This window comes from Trichoplusia ni (genome assembly GCF_003590095.1).
Source record: "Trichoplusia ni isolate ovarian cell line Hi5 chromosome 5 unlocalized genomic scaffold, tn1 tig00003846_group4, whole genome shotgun sequence".
NCBI lineage: Eukaryota > Metazoa > Arthropoda > Insecta > Lepidoptera > Noctuidae > Trichoplusia > Trichoplusia ni.
The window spans coordinates 1-19492 of NW_020799624.1; the positions used below are offsets into that span (position 1 = coordinate 1).

General features: G+C 36.3%; 3 protein-coding genes and 1 pseudogene across 3 annotated transcripts; 1 reads left to right on the forward strand and 3 right to left on the reverse strand.

Annotated features, from left to right (window-relative positions):
- Nucleotides 1-820: 820 nt before the first annotated feature.
- On the reverse strand, nucleotides 821-9035 carry LOC113506229. Its single transcript, XM_026889070.1, has 10 exons — nucleotides 8848-9035; nucleotides 7941-8132; nucleotides 7327-7512; nucleotides 6685-6806; nucleotides 4460-4641; nucleotides 3786-3985; nucleotides 3059-3272; nucleotides 2080-2218; nucleotides 1494-1607; nucleotides 821-1027 (listed from the first exon to the last, which is right to left on the reverse strand). The coding sequence occupies exons 1-10, from the start codon at nucleotides 8896-8898 to the stop codon at nucleotides 997-999; spliced, it is 1431 nt and encodes a 476-aa protein (XP_026744871.1). The 5' UTR covers nucleotides 8899-9035; the 3' UTR covers nucleotides 821-996.
- Nucleotides 9036-9312: 277 nt separating this feature from the next.
- On the forward strand, nucleotides 9313-10607 carry LOC113506227 (dynein light chain roadblock-type 2-like). Its single transcript, XM_026889067.1, has 4 exons — nucleotides 9313-9418; nucleotides 9494-9572; nucleotides 9730-9830; nucleotides 10049-10607. The coding sequence occupies exons 1-4, from the start codon at nucleotides 9416-9418 to the stop codon at nucleotides 10157-10159; spliced, it is 294 nt and encodes a 97-aa protein (XP_026744868.1). The 5' UTR covers nucleotides 9313-9415; the 3' UTR covers nucleotides 10160-10607.
- Nucleotides 10608-10771: 164 nt separating this feature from the next.
- LOC113506226 lies at nucleotides 10772-16459 on the reverse strand (annotated as a pseudogene).
- Nucleotides 16460-17218: 759 nt separating this feature from the next.
- On the reverse strand, nucleotides 17219-19239 carry LOC113506228 (dynein light chain roadblock-type 1-like). The gene is made up of 3 exons (XM_026889068.1): nucleotides 19127-19239; nucleotides 18003-18103; nucleotides 17219-17445 (listed from the first exon to the last, which is right to left on the reverse strand). The coding sequence occupies exons 1-3, from the start codon at nucleotides 19170-19172 to the stop codon at nucleotides 17299-17301; spliced, it is 294 nt and encodes a 97-aa protein (XP_026744869.1). The 5' UTR covers nucleotides 19173-19239; the 3' UTR covers nucleotides 17219-17298.
- Nucleotides 19240-19492: the final 253 nt, after the last annotated feature.

Here is a 19492-nt window from a genome sequence, read left to right on the forward strand (position 1 = left end):
TTATTTTTTTTGTAATAATAAAAAGGGAACTTTAATTTTAATTTAAATTGACAGAGACATGGCCCAGTATAATTAAATGAAAATGTACTTATTGTTATAAACTAAGATAATAAATAGGTAATGTTTATAATTAAGACGGGACAAAAATGTACTGTTTACAACAAGGATGATAACTGCAGTAAAAAGGAAAAATCTTTTTTAGACCGTCACATACAAAAATAAAAGACACGTATTTTTTTTAATTAATCAGAAATTTTAAAATTGACAAAGACAATGTCCTTTAAAATTTAGATATTGTGACGAAACGACTTCGCAAATTTATACACAGAAGTGTCGTCACACGTTAATTCCATTCACTGTCAATAAAATCAATTGTTTGCAGGACAAAAGAAAAAATACGTATCCATTATAACTCATTAAACTACAAAACGGACATTAAAAAAGAAATTGTCATGATCCTTATGGAAATATATCAAACTCTTATAGTTCAACAAATGTATAATTAGAAGACCAGAGATTAACGTATTGTAAACTTTTTTGTTTACAATTAGATAACGACATTAACATATAGGGATGATGACTATTTCTTTGCAGTGTCCGTCTTGTAGTTTTTTGTATAATAATGGATACGTATTTTTTAATTTGTCCCGCAAACATGAATTCACCAAATTACAGTGAATGAAACTTACGCGTGACGTCACGATTGAGTATAAATTTTACTCAATCGTTACGTCACAAGCCCTTCTCCTAAACTTTAAAGCAGTTAATCTTTGTCAATTCTAGTTTTTCTGAAAAAGGAAAAAATACGTGTCTAATACTTTTCAAGTATCTAACTGAGGGACTAATGAGATTTTTTCTTTTTATACCCAGTCATCATCGCTATTGTAAAAAAGGCAGTTTACAAGTCAGTGGTAGTGTTAATACTACATAGTGTAATGGAATGCGTATCTCGATGTACTAAAGACTTACTAAGCGTATTGGTTTGTTTCACTGTTTCTAAACTATTGTTTTCACCGCGGTTGTTGGCCTGAAAATAATTTGTATTGTTAGTTTGGGTTTTAGTAGAACTTTAAACAGTTTTTCTTTAAGCGAGTATTTTAAGATCAAATGTATATTAAACTTTGTGTAATGTTATGTTTTCTATGACATAGTATGGGAGCTGATTTTTCTTTTATCACCCAGGAGGTAAAAGAAAAATAAACTGTTTCCAGAGTTAGAATATAATCGTTTAAATTAGAGTCGGTTTAGAATTGAAAATTAGGATACAGTGTGAAAAATAACATGATCGTGGTTTGGTTGGCGATTTTGAATCTGGTAACGAGATTAACTATATTTTTGGGACATGGAGTATTAAATCCTTAAACATATTTGTCAGTCTGTTTTCAATTTCTAATTCAATAATTTTGCAGATATTGTTTCTCAACTCATCAATATCATTACCCCAATCAAATCTATATGTTTCAGTATAATGCGTGATCTCCCCTATACCTCACCGTGCGTCGTGTTCGTGCTTGTCGTGCGCTACGCCCGCGAGGCGCTCGCAGACGGCCTCCAGCTGCGCGTCCAGCATCAGGGAGGCGATCTGATCGTCTGTTAGCATCTCCACACTGTCGGATAAATAGATAAGTTAAAGGGATAAAAAAACTGTATTATGTCTCTTTTAACTAGCCAACTGTGTCCCACTGCCGGGCAAGAGCTCCCGGAAAGTCTTTCTACGATTCTCTGCCTGGGCATCATGGAACCAGCCCATTCGGTAAGCGTTTATGTAGGTATTATAATATGGAAACAGTTTTGCTGTTATCAATTAAAAAGTATAAAAATATGCTTAATTTAAATCTCTCAGTAACTGAAGTTTAAGAACATAAATACATTCATATGGTGCAAAGTTTTAGCATGTCATTAAAATAAAACTATGACTGAAAGTTTAAAAATATTTGACCAAACAAAAATACTTACCTTCCAATAACTTTAAAGTTTAATTTTGACCATCAAATCTACCTTTATCCTTTGCTATATTATTATCTAGCCAGTGCCATGCTAACAGCTATATTGTGCGTATTGCTAGTGTGTAGTGTGTACCTGGCGAGGCTGTCGGTGTCGGAGTAGCGCTCGTCCCCGGCGGAGGAGGCGGCGGAGGCGGCGCGGCGCGGGGAGCGCGGCGAGCGCGGCGAGCGCGGGGCCGACGACGAGCCGCGACGCTCGCCGAACAGGGACAGGCCTGGCGTGTATAGGGAAGTGAGTAACTGAATAATTGCTTCATCATCATCGGCCTAGCCTTTTCCCAACTATGTTGGGGTCAGCTACCAGTCTAACCGGTTTCAGCTAAGTACCAGTGTTTTACAAGGAGCGACTGCCTATCTGACCTCCTCAACCCCCTCCTCATACCCCTTGGTTGTCGAGACTGGTTGTCAGACTTTTCAAGCTTCTGACTACCTGTAACGACTGTCAATGATGTAGGAATAACAGCCGGAACTCACAATTTAACGTGCCTTCCGAAACACGGAAAGCTGAATATTTATTTAAGAATGGTTTATTCACGCATATTTATCGAAATCTCCCTATGTTGATGACGGAAATATAGTGTATAAATATCGTATAGCGTACAAAGCACGATAGATGGCGTTGACGTCGAATGAAATGTTGCAATGGTTTTGTTGCATTGAATTGTTTAAGTTCTTGAAGGGCTTAAATGAATATACTAATCAGTATACTGGTCTGTGGCTAGTCGTACAATTTTCAATTAGTACATTTTAAATTACGACTAGCCAGTATACAGATTAGTATATTCATTTAAGCCTTTCAAGAATACATACTTCAAATAGGACAAATTAAAATACTTTTTACCATTCGCGACAGCTTGGAACCTAACCTATCAGATCGATCGTGATGAATAATAATTATTATACAATCATTCCATTCTTTTGCAATGACAAGATTGAGTCACTTGTCAATATGAATTGACTTTTTCATTCGATATGATCATGTTTGCGGACCCAGCTATTGCTGTCTTTCATTCCTCTGATCTAATAGCTGTATAGTAGAGTGTGTGTGGCCTGACCTTGGAACATCTCCTTGACCTTCTCGCCGGTGTCGTGCAGCAGCGCGTCGAGGCTGGGGCGGCGCGGCGGCGGGTCGCGCGGCGGCGGGGCGGGCCCGGGCGCGCGGATGATGCGGCGCGGGTCCGCCGCCGACGCGCGGGACTCGCCCGGGCTGGCCGGGGACCACGCCGAGGGGGTGCTGCGCCCGCGGAGGGAACACTTCTCGAAACTCACCTGGGAGTGTGAGCAATGTTGTAGTTTGAACCTCAATTTAATAATGGGTTTTTTATTGACTCATGGGCGCGCTGCGCGAGGTGTGCCGATTTTTTCGCAACTTTGTGTTGTCGCTCGCTTTAGGCGATTATCGCTTAGGTGTAGACAAGAGACAGAGGCCTAATCAGGGTGTGTTTGTGAAACCCTCCGCAACACAATGATTTATTTCCTTACTGCGGGAGTGATTGCATGTCTACAGATTAGACGTTATAATAATATAACACTTTAAATGTAAGAGAATAGAAAAAGTTCAATTATAAATGTTTTGTGTCATAGGTCATAAGGAATAAATTCATTGCTGGGGGAAGTAGTTTTTTATATAAAAAAAAAATATTATAATTTCAATTGCCCTAACCATCGCAGAAGCGGCGACTGTCAATGCTACCCGATCGAAAGGTCAAGATATAACAGTACACGCCTGTTACATGTCTAAACGTTAACATCCAGTCCTGTTCCTTGACACCACGTACATACCTCCTCGGGGCTGGAGTAGTCCAGGTCTATCTCAGTCCAGGTGTCGTTGTCCTGCTGGCGCGGCCGCTGCGCGTCGGCCGCCCGCCGCAGCCACTCGCGCACGCTCGCGTCGGAGCTGCTCTCACACAGCTCCTCAAGCTTGTCGCTACACGTCGTGTTGGTATCGCTGGCTGTGTCTGTTATTGTTGAGCGGTCGATTTCTGCTGGGAAAATCGTGTTTTCTTTTATTAGTTTGTCATCCTTTCTGGTTATTTTCATTGACCTTTCATTTAATAAAAGGTCGGATATCCCTTTAACCCAGTGGGTCTGGGCCTATGGCATCAAAATTTTAAGGAAGGCAAAATTTGTTTTTTTTTTTTGTTCGAGTCTCCTATCATCCTACGCGCCCACGAGTAAATACAAAAAAAAAGTATGCAGATTACGATTGTTAAAAGTTCCACTAATTAAGTTCTATAATTCATTAAATTTTTCATGCTTTACAGCGAATAGGGGTGCGGCAGTCTTTCCAAAACCCAGGACTGTCAACGTAGCAAATCCGACTCAGCGTAAATGGAAATCGAACCTACAACCTGCAGTTTAGCATTTAAGAGTCACGTCACTAACCACCACGCCAACAGTCCAATCAGTTACTATCCCCATCATTACGTCCAAAGGTAGTTTAATTCCATCCTCACCATGCCTAGCCGACTGTCTCCTAGACCTATGCCGGTGTATCTCATCGGAGATCCTCTCGAGGTTCCTCAGGGCCGAGGAGTACTGCTGCTTGGCCTCCGCCACCTGCTCCTCCAGGGTCTGGATGCGAGCCTTCTGGCTCTCTAGCGCTGTATTGATGCGGGCCTTCTCTTCGAAGTATGGTCTGGAATTATATCAAGTTTAAGCGGAGACTTTTAAAGACATGATACACTTACGAGCCGACATAAGATTTCTGGGATATACCTTTTTAGAAGTTAAGGACATTATACTTGTGATTGAATATTAAATGAAATTGTATATTAAACAAAATGACCATGATATACTGAACTGTTAATCTTATCAGCGTTTTGGATGTATCATCTGTTAGCTTGAAAGATAAAATTGAATAAATAAATACCTTTTTAGTGCGTTTGCAAATCAAGTGCAGGTTTTGTTCAACAACTAAGTATGTCTTTGTTCCAAAAAAAAATGTTTTTGGGGGAATCGAACCCCGTTGTTTTAGTACGCTGTGTATGAATGTTCTGTGAGCGGTTATGACTTAACATTTTGAAACTTACGTGACGCGTTAGCTAAGGCAAGCCAACTTAACATTTAACCAATAACTATTGCTACGAAGTGACTATGCTACAAAATACATGCAATACTCTTAACAATTTGTCAAGTCAGTTAATTTGACTGAAGCTCAATTGCTTCGTGTTCTTGTCTAGATCTATATGTGCAGACAAACAGACAGCATGATGTTTACAGGTAATTAACGTTCCGAAGGGTACCCATAGTTTATTTGGTCATAAGTAATTAATTTCATTATCATTTTAATTAGTTATGTACTATCCGACCTTTTATTAATTAGTACATAACTAATTAAAATGATAATGAAATTAATTAGAATTAGTACAAATACGAATCCTTACAACTAAGGAATTCTCTTTTTAGATAGTTATCTTTTCTATACCTACCTGTAAACATCAAACCAATAAAACTAAAAACATGCATAATAAAAAAATGCTGTACCAATAGTGAGCATGTCGATGCGGTCGGCGAGGCCTGTGGAAGAGCAAAGTGCGACTAGTGAAGCGAGTATTGTGCGGGGTTAGTATCAACGTTCGAATACAGTCAAATACTATTTTAGGTGTAATTTACTTTACATCTCTCACCGTACACACTTTCATTTGTGTTGTTTTATATTTATTTATTATTGTAATCATTTACTAAGTAATAAATAAATAAGTTAGAAAACAAATTGAATTTTAAGTGCAAATTCAACTTTATAATACATAGATGCGCCTTAGAGACTAATAAAACTAATTGGTTTTCTTTCTAAGCGTCCTGACCAATGGACAGACAAATAGTCTGTAGTCTGCGAGGCCTGCGGGACTACCATCACGTCTTAAGAGTTATGTTATTGCTGGACCCCGATTCTGCTATTTACAATGGCCGATGAATGAACGGCAACTTGAATTAATTTGAAACTATTCCTATTCTCTTCAGTATTTTGCCAACACAATAATTGAAAATTCATTCTATTGACCGAGAGTATTCCGCCCCGTACTGAATTTCGAAGTATTGTGTCGGAAAAATGCTTAGAATAATTCGAATAGTATAAATTCAATCCATTTTCCATTCATTTATCTGCCATTGTAAATAGCAGAATTGGGGCCCTGTTGTGGAAGAGATAGTCGTACGCCCTCTGTTAAAGTGGCTGACTGACTAAGGAAAGCTAATAATAGTATTTGACTGTACCCAACTACATTATGTTAGTTTTAGAAATATTGTCTAAACTAATTTCACATCTACAAGATAAATAGAATCCAAACTTGCATTTAGAAGGAAAACAAATTATTTTGCAATCGCAAGCATTATCTAAGCATTCTCTTAAGTGTGTGAGGAGTTAAAGACTGAGAAAATAACTATAAGATTTTAGGTAAATAATATAGAACATATGCATTTTTTTTACGTTTGGTAGTGCATTGGACTTTATAATGAAGTATTAAAGTTATAAATCCATTCAATCTACAATCGAAGTCCAAATAATGGACTTTAGTTAAGACAAATCACTACAGTAAGGTGGTATTCAATCATCAAAAAATAGAATTTATCAATGGAATTACTTATTAAAAACGGACGATTGAAAATCAATCCTAAGCAGCATGAAACACGTTACAATATGGCGCCAAAATGGACCTTACCACAAATCCATACGACTGACCTGGACTTGGCGATATGCCTCTTAAGTCCGCTCTGCAGCTGTTGCACCAGCGCGGTGGCGGCGCGGTGCGCGGCCGACTTCGTGCGTTGTGTCACCGTAGCGTTGGCGCGGTCGCTCTCCGCCTACGACACGAAATGATTCAGTAGAGAAGCGACCTTGTTATGCAAGATCTTTTGTAAATGGGAAGTGAGAGGGCGTTAATGAGAATATATACAACTATATATTCTCATTAGACACTCACTCAGGTTTTTACTGGTAGGTAAATCGTAAAAGCATTCGCTTGATAATAGTGAGTTATCAAGCCAACTCTTATTCGTTTTGCTTTTGTACTGCATTCTAGACATAATTTCTACGATCAAAATCATGGAAATCACGTAACGCAAAACTTTGTCGATGGAGTAAAATGAAATCTAGTCTGAAACTGACAAAAACCATATGTTATTTTTAGGTGGGACAAACAGTAAGTGATAACCTGGCGCCAACTGGACCTCTGCAAAGTGAAAATCTCTAGACACTGTATTCTGAGCAAATTGCTTGAAACTGAAACATACCTTGTCGTAATAAAGGAAAATTACATGATCTTATTGGTCGTCATCACCAATTTAAAATGACTATAGAACAATTCTGTTACAACTATTCAACCTGATTGACTCTATGCGTGGCATGGTTAAGCATCTCCTGCCAGGCGGGGTCGAGCGTGAGGCCCGCGTTGCCCTCCGCGAGCCGCGCCAGCCCCTGCTCCGCGAGGTACACCATCTCGCGTGCCGCTGCGTGAGCGCTGTTCGCCTTGTCGTACGCAATCGTTGCTGTTTGGAGTTCTTGTGATGTCTGAGAATAGAAAATATTATTTTTATACTTTTGTTTATAGATTACAGTTAAACAGCAGTTTGCTGCTTATGTCGTGTTTAAAATGTATTGAAGGCTTGCTTTCAATGTCTGTGACCAATACTGAATCCTTCTCTATATGGATAGGACTGCAAACAATGGCGGTGATTGAAGCCGCGATATGTCGCGCGCAGTAGTTTTGGCGCGGTGACTTCACCACCCTGCTATCCATGCAATGCAGTCTGCATACAGTATAATAAGTAGTACAGTTGGATAGTTATGTCTAAGACTATATATTTAATCTTAATCTCTTGTACAGTGTCTTCACCTTCTCATGTTAAAAAAACCTTGTTTATTCTTGGCATAAGCATAGCTATTATTAAATGCTTATAAAGTTTTTATAATAGTAATTTTTACTCAGATATACTTACAATATTAGCTCTAAACCTAGCTTCATAGTAAGGGCGGGCCTTGTGCACACTAGTTCCCAACTTCTTGGTGAGCTGCTGAATCCGGAGGTGGCCCTCAGCCAGCAGGCGCCGGAACGCCAGCCGGGCCTCGTCCAGCTCAACCTCAAGCCGGTTGATCTCATCTGTAGCTGTGTTGAGCCTCTCTAATTCAATCTGTGGAAGTGTTTTGATGTAGGTAAGTGAATGAAGCAGACATATTTGAAATTTCAGTTTATAGTAAGAGGACTAGTGTGTTATGGTTTCTATAGTGTGTGAAGGGTATGGGAGCTTTGCTTCTTTATGCCATACATATCATAAACCAAGAGAATAATAATTAGATAAGCATATAATGAGAAAAGAGGTTCAAGTAGAAAATTTAATAGATTTTGAACTTTTGCTGCTTACTTTTTATAATAATTAATACTTAAATATGTTAAAAATGCTTGTCAACTGGATATAACTTAATAGTTTATTATATAGTATATAGGACACCTATTTGTTTCAAAAAGTTTTCTACGCAACTATAAAAAAATATAATATTGTAATCAACTAATATCACCCTAACTTCTTCTTATTAAGTAATTTTTTTTGTTATTTACGTTTAATAATATTATTTACACTAAGATAATACTAGACTTATTAAAAGCCCATATCTGTTTACAAGTTTCAAGTCCGATTGGCTTTAATTTCTGTTGCATAACAAAAACAGATGATCGCCGCTCGATTCCAATCTGAATCTTACAAGAAAAACTATTTTATGATATAAAACATGCTGCGTCGTAGTATGTTAGTTTCGTGTAATCATTTCTGGACCAAACTAGCAGGTATTTCACACTACCAATGCAATCCTTTTAGATAATAAACCCCAGAAAATATCGATTACATTTACCTGAACGCGAGGATCCAAAGCTTCCGAGCATTCGGCAGCGCTTTCGTTCATTGTTTCCTCAAAACAAAGGCATTTTAACTTGAGGTAATTTTAATCGAACCTTTTCTCTTGTTATTACTTATGTCTTTTTGGAAAATAAACATTAACATCTCTGAAAACAAAAAGAAAAGAAATAATAAGTTCTTCGGTTCCTTGATTCAATAACGCCCGCTGCCAGGGCACAGGTTACAAATGGAAACGTCAGGCTAGTCATGAAAAGTTATCCGTAGTCGATTTTATTTAACAAAATTGATGGAACTTAAATGTTAGTTTTTTTCACAAATAAAAACATTTTGTATTAACATTTCTCCATCGATATTCTTTTATAAAATCAGTCAATCTTTTATCAGATCATTAATTTGTTTAAAGTATGTACACTAATTCTGAGAAAGTGTTTTTTGGATTGGTAACTAGGGTACTTCTGTCGGCGTTGACACTGACAAGCGTCAACAGTTATCATCATTCAGTTCGTTTACTCCATTCGTTCAGGGTTTGTCATCAAGTGATTAAACAGTGAATACAAGAAAAAATGGTATTTACTCGTTATTTCTAAAGAATTTGTGTTTCAAAGTGTATTATCTTAATAATTGATTCATATAACTTGCAGGCGACCGAAGTGGAAGACACAATCAAGAGGATTCAGGCCCATAAGGGGGTAATGGGAGTTATCATAGTGAACCACGAAGGTTTGGTCGATTCTCGCATATTTCCATGGTTACATTGGCTTAATATTTTAAATTAAGGCGTTCCACCCCTTTGTTTACCCCGATCAATATCAAAGAACGCAATAAAAGTGTTGTTATGGATGCGTAAGATTGTTAATCGTATACTTTCTAATTTCAGGTATACCCATCAAAAGTTCGCTGGACAATGCGACATCTGTTCTGTATTCTGGTTTGATCGGTCAGCTTACTGAAAAAGCCAGGAATGTTGTGAGGGAAATGGTAATATTTGATTCTAATATGTGCATTTTTAGCTGTCTAATAAGAATATCACTACAAATAATAGAACCTTGAACTTAACTACCAGCCCTTTTGTAAAAAAAAACAGGAAAATGTCTAATGCTTGGCAATTCATGAGAAATACATTGATGTTGGATGGATAAAATTGTGGTGTAAACGTTTTGATGGATAGAACTGACATAAAATTGCAAAATTTTCAGGATTCCACAAATGAGCTGACATTCCTCCGTGTGAGGAGTAGGAGACACGAGATTCTAATTGCACCAGATCGTGAATTTATACTCATTGTCATACAGAATACTTCAGATTAACTCTGAACTGAGGATCTATTGGATGGCTTAAAATCTAGACTTAAAATACTGCTAATATTGTTTTCAGGAAACAGATATTTGCAGTGATATAGAAAAGATCTTTCTGTATACTTTTAAGCTCTGATTGAAATCAGCCATTGCAGTAGAACTCACTAATTTAGGTCTCACTTATTGTAATTTTAAGCTTTGAAATTATTACTAAGAATAACTTAATACTACCTTAAGAACAAAATATTGTCTTTGGTAAGTGCCATCTTGCAATACCCTGGCACCGCAAAATGAATTAAAAAAAAATACCGAGTTTGTTTGCTTGGGTTTCAATTGCAAGAAAAAGAAAAACAGTTTATTGGTCTAAGTTGCAACTTTGTATTAGTAGTAAGGATAGCTTCATTATTTTATAAAATGGCTAAATATTCTGCACCAGTAGGTAATGTTTGGCTCACATCAAGTAAAAAAAAACCTAATGATATTTATGACTTTGTATTTATTTTATGATGTAAGAACACTAATAAATATTTACTTTGTACACTATTAACTAGTTTTATTTCTAATTATTCATATAAGAGAGCATTGGAGTGGGTTTCGTAGGATAATAAATAAAAAAAGCATATAAAGATAATGAATATTTTATTTCCAATCTGAAAACATCCGAGAAGTAATCTGAGTTGACGTTGATTATATTCAAACAACCTGCACCTTCAGTTTGTAAACAATGATTTCATATAAATTATACACTTGTGTTAGCCAGCCAGATGACATTTTTTTATGAAAAGTCAAAGCGCAAACTTACATTAAATTTTTAATTGATCTGGGAAAATTTGAAGTCACAACCTTGATTTTATTTTCACTTCATAGGCTTTAAGCAATTTTTTAAACAAATTAGAAATGTTTTTTTTTATACATCCCGTTCTACGGTAGGTCAATCTGTAAAATCTTATCACAAGCTAGATGGCTACACAAATGTAGAAAATATTAGATGACGCGTTTTTTTACTTTTTTGATTGAGAAAAAATAGATAATAAGATTAATTAGTCTGTTTCGAGTTAACAGCAATCAGTGCAGTTATTAAAAACAATTTTAATATTAATAATCTGTAACAAAAACACGCCACTGAGCAAGTACTTACCCCCAGGAGGTCGAATTTTGAACTCCTGTCCACTTGGTAGTATTTTATTAAAATGAATGATTTATACTTTAGGTTTTGTAACATTGTGAAGATTATCAATTGTGCGCCATCTGATTGTTTCTTCAATCCAACGTTCAATCTTTTTTTATTCATGTGCTTGCTTTAAATCCATATTTTTAATGAGCACTGTTTAAATAACCATGATTGAGAACTGTAATATTGCTATATTATTTATGGTTTTAGAATATTTACAAAGGGTCGTTTAATTTGTCCAAACCTTTATTAGTCTTGTCGTGTTTTTACTCTTGCATACTTCTCGTGATCATATTGTTTATAAAATACATTGAGTTATAAAAATACTTAATCTGCAAATGAGTATTTATCATCTACTTTGTCAAACGATTTCATTGATGAAGATTCCTATATTGTTTTGTCAATTTTTACTTAAGTTTTTGGGTTGTAATACCAATTAGATACTACTCAAAATTAAAGATTGTTATTTTTGTTTATTAATTTATTTCATAGTCACACAAAAATTGAATACATTTATATTTTCTGTTGTTCAACATGTTTTAACATACCTTATATTTTAAGAAAGTGCAAAACCTTTTTAGATACATTTGTAACTTTTATGGCCCGCATCTTTCTATGGTTAGCTATATTCTATGTGCTTTTACATTAACTAACAAAACATGTTGAAATTGTTTTAATAGAACTAGTATTATTAAAAATTACTTACTAACAAAGTTTTTTTAAGTTGCTTTTTGGAATTTACATATAAAGTTTTATGTCGATCATAGCGAATTCGGCTTCGCATTATACATTTTTAAATTAGCAGCACTGACATGCTTAAATGCTGTTTATAAAAGAAAACAAAAATAAAATAATTCTTTTGTCAACATAATATTTTTATACGATTTTTACTAATCAGTATTGCTTTTAATAGACAACACACAATTATTTGTGAGTTTTGTCAAAATTATAACTAGCTTTAGCAGATTGTCAGACATTTTGTGTACTTAGAAGTTGTATTGTTTGTCTTCTGTAGGTTTTAGGTTTAATTAGTTCTTCATTATTTTCCGTCAGTTTTTAATTGTTCTTGTTTTTAGTTCCAATACAACCTAATTACTCACCGGTATTAGTGGGAGCGCTTTTTTATCGTCCTGCAAATTAAAATGTGTTATTTAGACAGGTTATTTATCGAATGTAGATGAGAAATCAATATAAATTAAATAGGCAACGTAAATAGAATATGATCCCAAAAAAGTTAGTAATAAAGCGAAATAAAAGGTGTGCACGAACGCCGTGTCCAGGTATTAAATGGGATAAAATTGTGTGGGATAACAAAATAACAATTATTTTAATTTAAAATGAACATGAGTGTACCAAAAATCGGCGAAATTGCATAATCACATCCTCAATACACTTGGCCAGACAATTCATTACATGGTATTTATTCTTATCTCTGTGATGAGTGTGCAATATCGGCGAGTTTCAGGTGATCTTGGAGTGCTTGGCGTCGTGCACTAAAACAAATACGAACGTCAAGCGGGTCTACTTGGGCGGGCGCGCGTAGGGCTCGGGCCGCGCGTAGTGTCGCGGCGCGGCGTGCATGGGCGCGGCGCGGCGCGTGCCCACCGCGCGCGCTGACTTGTACTCGCGCGCGTCCTCCTTGTAGCCGTAGCTGTCGTCCTCGTAGTAGCGGTCGTGGTTGCGCTCGTAGTAGAAGTCAGACTCAGGCGCCGCGCCACGTACTGGACCGCGGATCTACGGAGTACAATATGGTTGTTACTGGTTAAGCTAGTCGTGCTGGTTGTGTACTGTGTGTACACTTGACAGTGAGTCAAGATTTTAATCAATGCTGACTAGTCTCAATAACATAAATGATAAGAAAGCCTCATTTTCAGTCAGAAAATGTATACATTTTTTATTTGTAGTAATATAATTAAGACTTAACTTAGCTATTGTAAGTTTTTATAAACATATCTTTTTTAATATTATTTTCAATCAGCTTAGCATAAGAGAACATAACATTACTAATGTGCTACATACCGGCGGCTCCGGCTGCTGAGCGTACACGTCATCGTAAGGATAGGAGGTCTCCATGGCGGTGCGCGCGCGGTCGAGGATGCTGATGACCTTGTTCTTGGGCGGCATGGCGCGCTGCAGCGGCGGCGCGGGCGGCAGGCGCGGCGGCGGCCGGGCGCCGCGCGGGCCCGCCGGGACCGACGACGGACCTGCAGGGTGCCACGAGCTACCTGAACATCCATTTAACAACTTGATTTAATTTTATTCTAATATGATTAGGATTATAAAATACAGAATTGGTAGCTAAAGATTTCAACTAGAAAAAATGTTGTCTTAAGCGAGTGTTTGACTCATGTGGCACACAAGTTAATTTGGTGTGGTGACCAACTCCATTTAACTACCTGACGCAAGTCAAAATTACATCATAAAAGAGTAAATCTTAAAGCAATCTATTGTAATGTTACAATGACTCACCTCCTCTCTCAATATCCCTCATCTGAGTCTGCCAGATCATATCATTGGTGTCCGGTACCAGATACTTCTTGACTTCGGCCAGAGCGTACGCGATGCGCGCGTGCGCCTCCGCCGGCGGCGCGATGGCACTGATCTCCACATGCAGCTCGTCTGTCAAATGCGCGTATTTGGGGTCCAAAGAGTTACGGAACTCTTCCTCCTTTTGTCTAGAATGAATTAAAGATTTGTTTAAGAATGTATGAAATGAAATAATTTCTTCGGCAAATAGGATATTTTACCACTTTTACATGTCTTTTTGGAGAACGCTGAAGTCGAAATTACTCCAGAGTAAAGCTATAAGCAATTTTTTTCTACTTGAACTGTGAAAGTATTTAATTTTATTTATATGAACATGCCAGAACTCATTACCTATTGTATGAAACACAAGAACTTTCTTTCTGGTGAATAGCATTAGTTAAAGTTGATTATGATATAATTACCTGTCCCTCATAGATCCTCTACCTAGTACAGCCATTTTGCACATGGTTTCTTCTTGGAGGTGCTTCATTGTGTTACCTTTAGGGCCGAGTAGCTTGCCAACGAAATTGAACTGTAAAGAAAAAAATGTTTATTATCATTTAATATTTAATATCATTATCATTCATAGGTAAAATTTTAACTTCATGTTATAAGAAAACTAATCAATCTTTGTTCTTGTGATTATTTGTTTATAATTCACATGATTTTAATATTCATTAATAATTAAATTACCATCATGCCAGCCTTTTCCCAGCTGTGTAGGGTATGGCTTCCCTAACCAGATTCATTTAAGAACTACAATTTTTGTTTTAATCAAATTACATTCAATAAAAAGTACTATTACTTTATATTGCTTTGATCTGTTGTCCTTATCTATTGATATATGGTATTTACCTTAGGATGCTCCTTAACAGGCACCAAGACCTTGACAACAACCTTGGCGGGTTTGTCACGGAATACATCCAAGTATTTTGAGTCCTTGCTAGGTATCCTACCAGAAGCCTGGACTTTCGTGACCTCTGGAAAGAAGACAGGACATTATTAATAAATAAAAAAGGGAATGTATTTAGTTAAATATGGTTGTGGTAGAAATGATAGCATTTTGTGAAAATATTTCACACATACGCTGTAAAACTTCCAATGCTGCAGTGAAACAAAGTAAGTTCTGTGCAGTTCATTGATATTTCGTAAAGAAAACTAAATTAGCTAAGTTTATTAGTTCTGCTGTTCTTCCCGTTTGGCAATAATAACAATAACAAACAGTAGATTCATTTATATTTACATACATATTATAGTTGTGGCAGTAGACCTTAGTCAGGACATCCTTGAGATGTGATTTTGTTGCTTACACTTTATAGTGGTAGGTCAAAGAGTAGAGCATAAGGTAATATATTAAATGTTTTAATGAGTCTTATCTTTAATTACAAACTATGTTATCATTGAAGATTATTACTTAGTTGCAAAGACCTTTATTTTGCATGTATACATTTATTTGGCACTTGGAAGAGTTATAGCTATTAATATAAACAAAAAGAAAGTATTTTCTGAGTGATAAACATGTGGTATTTATCTATATCTGTTCTGTATGATACTGCATTGATAAATTTATGAAATTTTTGTCTTAAAAGGCTTGCTATACAAACAACTGACCACATTGTGATTTTTCGATAACTGCAATAATCATACTTAGAATAAAAGTTTAATAAAGTTACAAGTTCAAAACAATGAATCATTGAACTTCTTTTTTTTGCAACCTAGATAAGTGTCAGTGACCTCAAAATAATCAATACTGTAATATTTGAACATTTTTATTATAGTTAAATTGATGATATGCAGGTTTGTTAGCTACTTTCTTACAGCTCTTATCTATTTTAGTTTAAATGCTAAACAGGTGAAGTTGGCACACATTGCCACATAGCTTGGCAGATGGCATCATTATGAGTTCAATGACCATGAATATATCATAACCACAACATGTATACCAAATAAACGTTCAACTGTAACGTTGGACTTGCTTTAGTTCATTTTTAGTCCCGTTTAGAAGAAAACATAAAAATAAATACATAATCAAGAATTTGTTTACAGTTAATTCGTGACGTTTCGCCGCCGTCTCGAAGTATGCGCCTCATTATGCTGTAGTCAATTTTATTATTTTGTAATACTTTTACAACGAAAACTGACCGAAATTGTAATACAAGGAATTGTTCAATATTTCAATAGAAAAAGAAAAAGACGCGGTCCGCGGTCGGCAAGACGCATAGTTTACTAACGTCAGAATGCGAAATAAACAATTTAAAAACATGATTTCACTTTACCTTGGTCAATAAGTTTGCTAACAATTGAAACTTAGCATTATTAAGTTTTATCTTTTCACTTAACAGCTCTCTCATGTATTCGCCGGCTTTTTCATTTATTTTGGGATTATCTTCGCCATCTTGTTCTGTTCATTTCATTTGTGGTCTTGGCGGCGCATTCCGCTTGAAATCACTACTGTTGTAACCATTTTTGTCATACTTTTCAGCCATTTTTTAACGCTATAACAATAAACTATTTATTCTAGCACCAAGTTCGATAAATTAAACTATGTCACGCGGTTTTGGCATCAACCATCCATGCCAAGATGCCGAGTGAGAACGTCTGTCAAACAACAACGAAAAACTTGACAACGCTAACATAAACCTTTCTTTATGGTTACGTCAAGCGGATACTTCATTATATTGGTAGCATTGGAGAAACACTAACTACCCAATAGGTACCAAATAAACGATAAGCAATAAAAAAAATTAAGCAATGGATAATTGAATCAATTATTAAAATCCGGTTGAAACAATGAGCACGAGTATGCTTTTAAAACATTGAGATATATCTACATCAAAAAATGAATAGGTATGCAGGTTCATGTAGGAGTGTACACATCTTGTGGCTCCCGCGACGGGGCGGGTGTCCATGAGGTTACCCACCAAACAAAAAGGCACCTTGTGGCGAGCTACATTGTAGTAGAAATTGAGTAGTGGAGCTTCCACTTGGAGGGGACTTCCACCCTTTTCTTGCCATGACTGGCTGGCTAGAGAGGGGTTGCTAGACTATTCACTCGGAGATGGAATTGTCTCATGGTGTAATAATGAATCCACTCATTCTATGAATCGCTAAGGTGAATTTGGTATCGCAACTATCTATATGGTGTGCCGATGTCCCCTGCTGCCTATTTTTGCTGCAAGTTTTGAGCTGGCGGGTCACACTAATGCTTGTCCTACGCGGTTTAGCGTGGTGATCTCAACCACTCGGCTATCCGTGCAGTCCTAATGACGTACTTATTTCAATTCGCTCGGTCTATCATAGACAACAGCTGGATATAGGATCGATATACCGTTCAATATACGGCTATAAGCTACAAGGTTAAAGTAAAACAACAGTTATATTGTTGGTTTATTTTTAATAATAACATAAAAATGCCATAAGAATTAAATAGTATAATTACTTCTAAATGAAGCGCTTATTTATTTTTCTCTCTCTTCTCTTTAACCTTGCGCCGAGCTCGAGCGTGCTGTATGACAACAATACTGAATTCCTTATCTGGTGCCACCATAATTTCATTCTTCCTTGTTCTTATCCGTATTATCATTATTTCTTCTGTCGGATTCTGTATAAAGAATAAAGTGCAACGATTATTATAGTAAGCTTTTTGTCGACTTCTGCACAAAGGAATTTATTTCTTGTGTGAGAGGTTTTATAATCAATAATAAACATTCAGAAAAAAATAAGTAGCATTATTAGTAACACAAGACCCCCAGACTCAGCACAAGCCTTCCTAGAACAAAAAAAATGTTTTTACTACGTGGGGATCGAACCTGGGACATGTTGGTGGGTGGTGTTATACAACTAGGCTATCCGGTGGAACAAACGTTTTTGGCTTGGACTAAGACATTCACAATTAACTAATTGTTTGTACCAATTGGTGTTTATCTGTAGCGGGTAAATAGGAATAAAGATTACCCTATAACAGATAGAGACAGAAGTTACGTTCGCATGTAAAATATTTAGAAACATCTGTTTGTGGAAAAAAAATTAAACATTAAAATATAGTCTTTTACAGTAAACAGATTTAGTTTTCAAAAACTGTTATTCCTTGCTATAACTTTAAACATTGCTACAAAAGGTGAATATGGTTATAAACAAAGTAATATAAAGGAATCATACCAATTCCTTGACGTACATTTGTGACAGCAGGCCGAACTTATGAAGAGCTCTTCCATAATTCGTAGCGCCGGTGACGCTAACATTCGTCAATATTGGAGCCCCTGGTGTAAAGCAGTGTTCACATGAACAAATATTAAAAAAAAAACAAAGTTTAACGCTAGTAGTAGTAGCTACAAAAATAACGGTTGTTTGTTCAAAAGTGTTATGACGGAAAACCGGTAAGTGCAATTCGTACTTGCGACACTAAGAATCCGATCAAAAAGGGTCAAGAAAAACGGAGTTGGGTGATATGAAGTTTTTGACATCATCTGCGAATATGTCACATATCTAGCACGGTTTATGGGATGCGGCCTGGTGACATACGGACGAACAGACAGCGGGTCACAGTAAGAGGGTTCGGTACATCTTAATATACATTATAAAACAGTAATGTAACTTAAAGGTGTTATTTGAATAATCAAAACGCATGAAACGCTTGGAATAATAGACAAAGAGAGACAGAGAAGTGAATGTATTGTAAAACATTTAAAACTAAAAAGAAATAAAGGGAGTGAAAGCAAACGCTCAATGTGCTAACCAGTAATAAATAGGAACATAGCAGGAAGAAATACTAATGTCATAACGAACCTAAGACGCTGAAACTTATTAAGTTACCTAAATAAACAAGGCATCCTCAAATATATTTCTGAATTGTGACTGAGAGTTTCTGAACCCCGCCAGACATTTTACAACAATATTTTGTGTTGTAAACTCGGCTTTAAGGACTTGACATTAATATTAATACTCACGGAATGTTTATTCTGTCTGATTTAGAAATGATATCTCTTTCACGAGATGAAATGTGACTCAAGGTCGAATGCCTTTTGGCTGACTGAATAAATCTCAATTGTTTCCATCTGTTACAAACTATCTGAGTAGTTTATTGTTCTACAGTGTTACAAAACTTTTGTTCCTTAATATCTACGTCAATCAATAAAAATAAAAATAAAAATCAGACTGTTCATAACTATGGGCTGAGAAAAAATAACATGGTTATAGGAAAATACGCTACACAATGAAGAAGATTCTAGACTGTTTTTAATTTCATAGTGCTACGGCCGATATGAAATTCAACTTTTGCTTACCCTCTCTGTTAGTCATAACAACACCTTCCACCGAATCATCGTCCATGATCCTATCCACTATTGGATTAGCGGTGTTAATTGTAGCTGTCTGAAATAAACATTATTGTTATGAGAAACTTTAAATTATCAATATTATACTGATAATCATGAACAGCTGTCTTTATGTGCTTTTTTAATTCTTGTCTATGGTAACTAATTACGAAGTGCCAACATTAAGAAACAAAACGCCGCTAAACGGCACGCGGTAATTTACAATTGTCGTACTTTAGTTTAGTTTATTTGTTTTAAATTAAACTGTTTAATTAAGTATTGTCGGTCAAAATATATAAAAAGATCTTAGTGAGAACGAAAACTCCTGCTCACACA